This window comes from Mustela nivalis, assembly GCF_964662115.1.
Source record: "Mustela nivalis genome assembly, chromosome: 7".
NCBI lineage: Eukaryota > Metazoa > Chordata > Mammalia > Carnivora > Mustelidae > Mustela > Mustela nivalis.
In genome coordinates this window covers 104,014,361-104,020,427 of record NC_139026.1, presented here as the reverse complement: position 1 = coordinate 104,020,427, position 6,067 = coordinate 104,014,361, and the positions used below count along the sequence as shown (strand labels likewise).

The 6,067-nt window shown below is 45.2% G+C and overlaps 1 protein-coding gene across 18 annotated transcripts in view; it reads right to left on the bottom strand.

The window, feature by feature from the left end:
- The window catches only part of CHD4 (chromodomain helicase DNA binding protein 4), a 31,191-nt gene that overhangs the window by 666 nt on the left and 24,458 nt on the right, over positions 1-6,067 (bottom strand). For 10 of the 18 annotated variants that reach the window (XM_082742667.1, XM_082742662.1, XM_082742669.1 and 7 more), the window contains 6 exons: positions 5,859-5,930; positions 5,405-5,542; positions 4,820-4,928; positions 4,576-4,708; positions 1,030-1,225; positions 139-302 (listed from right to left, as the gene is read on the bottom strand). In XM_082742667.1, the coding sequence (XP_082598793.1) occupies positions 139-302; positions 1,030-1,225; positions 4,576-4,708; positions 4,820-4,928; positions 5,405-5,542; positions 5,859-5,930 (812 nt within the window). Of the gene's footprint in view, positions 1-138; positions 303-1,026; positions 1,226-4,575; positions 4,709-4,819; positions 4,929-5,404; positions 5,543-5,858; positions 5,931-6,067 lie in introns of all 18 variants that reach the window. The other 8 variants (XM_082742661.1, XM_082742668.1, XM_082742666.1 and 5 more) reach the window with 1 other exon arrangement.

The following is a 6,067-nucleotide window of genomic DNA, read 5'->3' as shown; positions in this document are numbered from 1 at the left end:
AAACCACAGGAAACCGCCCAATCCCAGGAGAACTCCCTGGTAAGACCCCACCAGTGTAAGAAACAACTTGGGGCAGAGAGCGAAGTTACAAGTCCCAGAATGGCTCTGCTGAAAGCCAGCCAGAAGAAAAAGGTCTACCTGCTGTGGAGTAGGTTCAGGTGCTCGGTTTGCCAGACGGCTGAGGATGTTACGCTCTGACATCTGTAGCCTCACGGCAACTGGGGGAATCCGGGCAATAGTAGCTGGGAGTCGAGTCACATCGGCTTTCATGTCACTCAGCAGTTCTTCTAGCTGTTTCAGAACTGCAGAGGGGGAAAAAAAAAACAGGTGGTGAGCTGTGGTGGTCAAGGCTAAGATTCTTCTTACGGAGAGAACCCAGCCCCTCATTACTTCTCAGTGACCCAGCAAGTGATATGCTGGAGTGCTGCGGTATTTTTTGGCCACTGAGTCACCTGACCTGCCTCGGCCACACTCACATTCCTCCTCCTCCTGTTACAGTTCCAGCTGTCCATGATGCTATGCAGTGTTACACCCCCTAATCCTCACTGTACCTTGCTCCCTACAGTCACTATTTTCTCCCCTCCTTGAAAGAAGATTTCCATTGTTCCCTTTTCTCACCATTTTTGCTTTCGGAGCCGTCTTCTCCTTCCTTTGAACCAGCCTTCTTTTTCTCATTTCACCCTCCACCCACCCTCAGCATTTAATTAGAAATGTTGAAAGGGGTCTAGAATTTGGGATCTGAAATTACCAGAAGTTACCTCTACAGTATCCCAGATAGCACTGTATTATTCTGCTTTGCTTTCCATCTCCAAGAACTTGAATACATTGAGTCAAAAGAGGCAAAGAACTACTGTCTTCGATTGCCTCTAAGACATTAGCTTTCCGAGGAAGAAGGCAAAGATCCCCAGCACATCCTAAGTGCCCAGACAGGGGCTCTGAAGAAGGTTTGGAAATCAGAAGTAACTCTCTGTTGGGGACAGGTAGCAGAGGAAGGCTGAGTCAGCAGGAGGCAGGGGAGCCACTGGCTACCTTTGTGCAGGACCGCATTGGCTGGCTTGTTTCCTGCCATTGACTCCTTGGACAGGTGCTGGTGACTCTCCGCCAAACACTCCACCTCAGCAAAGCGTGTGTTTAGGGCCATGGAGGGGTGAGAGGGGTCCTCTGACATGTTCAGGTAAGCTGCCCGACGCAGCTGTTCCTCGATCACCAGGGCTTGTTCTAAAAGCTGGAGAGGATGAAGAGGAGAGGGGAGTTGCACGGACACTTGCTTTGCTTATTTCTGATAGGTCTCTCCCAATCTATGAAGAACCCTACCGAAGGCTCCCCAACACCCGAGCCCTTCAACATCACATTACTTTGTTTACTCCCATTTGCAAGTTTATGTTTTTAAAACTCTTTGCCCTTATGGACTCGCTTATACAAAAATGATTAAAATTTCAGTCTAGAATACAGATCGTATATAAAAAAAGTATTATCTTAAGTAATTGTACCTCTCAGATATTGTTAACATGTTGAGGTTTTCCCTTGCATCTAGATTTTTTATGTAGCTGAGATCACTCTACATACCTGTTGTGTTTTCACTCTAAGTTCCATATTAAAAGCTTCCTTTGTTATAACTGCCCTTCATGATGATTTTTATGGTTGCGTGGTAGTCCGTCTTATGGATTTACCTACCACATCGTATCATTTGAGTTGTTTCACTTTTTAAAAGTACTTCTGTTGCTTCTTTTCTTTTGTTTTCATTATCTCAGTCCCGGTCCTTCCTTTCTCCAACAGACAATGCTTCTACTATACCTACTGTGTGGCCTTGTGCAAATGTTCTTGAAGACTGAGTTTTGTTTCGTGTGCACATTTCTAACTTACAGAATGTTGTTCTGTATACATAAAAAGCCTCTTACTCCTTTTCCCACTTCAGATCTTTTCAGAACGTTCAATTTATGTTGTTCTAACACATCTATTTCGTTCCTTCTGTTGCTTAAAATGCTCCATGATGTGAATCCACATTCTACCCAGCCATACTCCCAATTGATGTCCCAGGCAAACATCTAGGGTACCTCTGGGCCCCACCCCCCAAAATCATACTGCAATGAACACTTACACATGTCACCTGACGGAGCTATGTAAAAGGTTCTTTGCAATATATTCCAAGAGACAGAATGTTGATTCAGAAGTTATAAGACTTAATTTGCTCAAGTATCCATCCACTGCTTCTTAAAGACAATAAAGCCATTAGGGGTCAGGAAATAGGACAGTATGAGAATGGGCTGTTGTTTCTGCACAAGACGTGCTCCACTGAGCAGAGTAATTTCTCCCCGGACTGACCAAGCATCTACTTTCGATCTACATACCCTGTCTCCTTCACCAACTGCCTCCTCCTGTCCCAAACTATGAACCTTCTCCAGGACCATCAGCCCTTGGCTTGCTGCTGTTCTTTTAAAGCACTCCCTTAAGGGATTTCTCCTCTCCCAATTCAGCCAGCCCCTCTGTGCAAAGGATCTGATACTTTCTGAACCTGTATTTCAAGCATTGAGTGTTCTGATCCCACTCATGTAGTTGATCACTCTTTGATCCTACTTGTTTATGGTGTGGGGGGGAAGGCAGTGGGAGGATATTAGTTAAGACTATTCCAAAATTGAACTTACTCTTTTCTACATGCTGCTCCCTCTTCTCACTTCCCTGATCGGCCAATGATAATTTTTTTCAGTGACTTGGGCTCAAAAGTTTAGTTTTGTATCTCAAATCCATTAGTAGTCAAATCAATAGTCCATAAACTATGGCCTGTGGGCCAAATTTGGCCCACCATCTGTTTTTGTATAGCCCAAGAGCTAAGAATGTTTTGGGGTTTTTTTTTGTTGTTGTTGTTGTTTACATTTTTAAATGGATGGAAAAAATAAAAATGGTCTGTGACACTTTACAAAAAATATATGAAGTTCAAATTTTCTTGTCAACAAATAAGTTTTATTGGAACACATTCATACTTCTTCTTTTAGAACCTGTGTCTGCTTGTACACTATGACAGAGTATTTCCAACATGTGTGTCCCACAAAGCTTGAAAGAGTTATCTGGCCTTTTAATAGAAAAGGTTTGCTGACTCTACAACACAGCAGTAAATCTTATCAATTAGTTGGTATTTTGTCTCCTTTACCTTATCCTTTTCATTTTCCAAAACCAGCATCACAGGCCAGCCCTTACTACCTCTCTTGACCATAGCATAGTTCTACAATCTCATGAGTGTTCTGTTTCCATTTCCCTTGGTCGTAGTGTAAAGTCCAAACACTTATCTGGTGTCAAAAACCTACCTACTAACCTCTAGCCCTTACCCTCACTCTCTAATCTACCTGCCACCATCACCTAACACTAGTGTTTTCTACAGCCCAACTGGGCTACCAGCTGCTTCCAAACACCCTAAGCTCTGTTGCCCGTGGTCCTTTGCCCTGCTTAATCTTGTTGGTTCAAACTACCTTCTGCTTCTATCCAGCGATCTCTAGGACATTAATCAAAACTTCATTCCAATGCCATCTTCCATGAAGCCATTTGGGAGCTCTCTCCAGGCTCCCCAAATTCCCCTTGGAGAACTCACCTATGGATCTCTCCTAATACACAGGGTGGCATGCATTTGCTCACACATTTGCCTCTACCTTAAACCAAAAGCTCCCTGACAACAGGCACCATGCTTTCTTTGTCTTTGTATCCTTATGCTACTCACTGCTTGGCACATGATGTACATTTCTTATTCCCCCAGTGACACTCAGCTTAAATCTCACATGTCTTGTCTTCATGGTATCCGACTCTGATGGTCTGCACACAAGCTGCCCTCAACATGCATTTGCTGAATTCCAGACTGAGACTCCCCTCAGTCCTGGGTTTACTAACCCTGGTGATTCTGAGACTGAAGCTCTACCTTTGCATCGCCTCTTTGCATCCACCCAGGGGCTCTCAAACCCAGAAAAAAGTACCACTAGCCCACAACAGCCCTCCCTCTTCAGAGATCGAATTCGATCCCACCTCTGTATCTTTCCTGAACACACTAACCTACAGGGATCCCCTCACACACCCACTGCACGGCTGCGTCACTTATTAGGTTTCATTTATTTAAGTAGGCTCCATGCCCAGTGTAGGGTTCACACTCACAACCCTGAGATCCAGAGTCGCATGCACTACTGAGCCAGCCAGACACCCCTTCACCTGTCTCATTCATTAGGCATGTTCATCTTCCACCCTTAAATAGCTGGTTAGTTTTCAACTCTGTATGTCTTGATTTCTTTTCTTTTTTATATTTATGTATTTATTTTATGTAATCTCTACCCCCAACACGGGGCTCAAACTCATACCCTGAGATCAAGGGTGTCATGCTCTCCAGACTAAGTCAGCCAGGCACCCCTTCATGTCTTGATTTCGAATATTTAAGATACTTGGGAGCAAAGCCTCTCACAGAACACCAAGAGTTAAGTCAAATACGCAGGAGCAGACACTAAACAGCACCTCTGCATGAACAGACTCCCTCCCTCCTCTATAGTCCCTTCTGCACTTCAAAGGCTGTCACTTTAACACCGTATTCCTCCCCATCCTGCTCACCTTGAACCTTCGGGCTAGAAACTTATTCTTGATCTCTAAGAAATTGCCACGATTCATTTCACCCTTGAAAGGTTCATTGAGGATAGCATAGCGTGGGTCATTCTGGATGTCCTGCCACCGGGCATAGCCATGGCTATTGGAAAGTTGTTCAGGAAAAACAAAACAAGCCAGGGAGGAACCTCACACAGTAGTACTGTCAGAGCCCTTCACCAAGAACCTCAGCCCAGACTCAGGCAAAGGATACTTTATGATGCCAGCCAGCAGCCAGTAGTCATGCCGCCGATGCCAGATCTCATAAGTCTTCTTGGTGACAGTGGCTGCCCGCTCCTCATTCTGCCAAAGGGAGTGTAACTCTGAAGAGGAATGTGGGGAAGGTTGGGGAGAAAAAGAAAGGCAATATCTGTAAGAATCCAAAAGTTATGTGTCCCCACAGATGCCATCTTTTTTTCCCCCTTTTTTTTTTTTTAAAGATTTTACTTAAATTTTTGACAGACAGAGATCACAAGTAGGCGGAGAGAGGCAGTGGGGGAGGGCGGAGCAAGCTCCCTGCCGAGCAAAGAGCCCAATGTAGGGCTCAAGCTCCCAGGACCCTGAGATCATGACCTGAGCTGAAGGCAGAGGTTTATTAACCCACTGAGCCTCCCAGGCGTTCCTCACAGATGCCATCTTAGGAGCACACCTCTGGCTTTCTAACACAGAGACAGGAGAACGTGCAACCAACTTGGCAGCCCCTTCATCTGGGAGATGAGGCTTTGTACCTTGGCTGCAGACTAGAACCCTAATTTCACTTCAGAACCCTCTAACCCCAGTTGGCCCCTCGCTGTCATACCAGTAAAACCACCATCTGCGATGTTGAACATGAAACGCTGTTTAATATTTTTCTTCTGCTTCTCATCATTCAGGTCCTTGGGGGTCTCTCCATTCTGAAGCATCACCTCTTTTTTCTCTTCTTCTTCTTTCTTCTCTTCTACAGATATGCAGGGGGAAAAAAGTCAGCTCCAGGCAGAAGCATAGCACCATGGCCCTTACCCACAGCATTCTACATTTTCAGTATCCAGCCACCTCCACCCTCTCTCCACACAGGTATTTCTCTAACCCAGAAAAAGGCGCCACTGGCCCATAATAATCATACGAAGGGACAGATGGGAGTCTTTTAACTTGGGATAAAATAGCTCTTGGGGTGTGGATGGGGAGAAGTCAGGGGGGTGGTGTCCCAGAGATAAAGTCTTTGCATCTAGTTTTAGAATCCTTTTAAATCAAAATCAGCTTCTCCAAAAACCAACCTTTGTCCTCTACCACAATGGGGGTCAGATCTACTGCTGACTTCTCCTCTACCTTCTCCACGTCAGCAACACCTGGAGGGAAGAGATGGCATTGAGAGTGTATAAAGAAGGGTCTGGGGTGCCTGGTTGTCTCAGTAGGTAGAGCACACAACTCTCCTATCTCAGGGTTATAAGTCTGAGCCCCAAGATGGGTGCAGAGGTTACTTAAA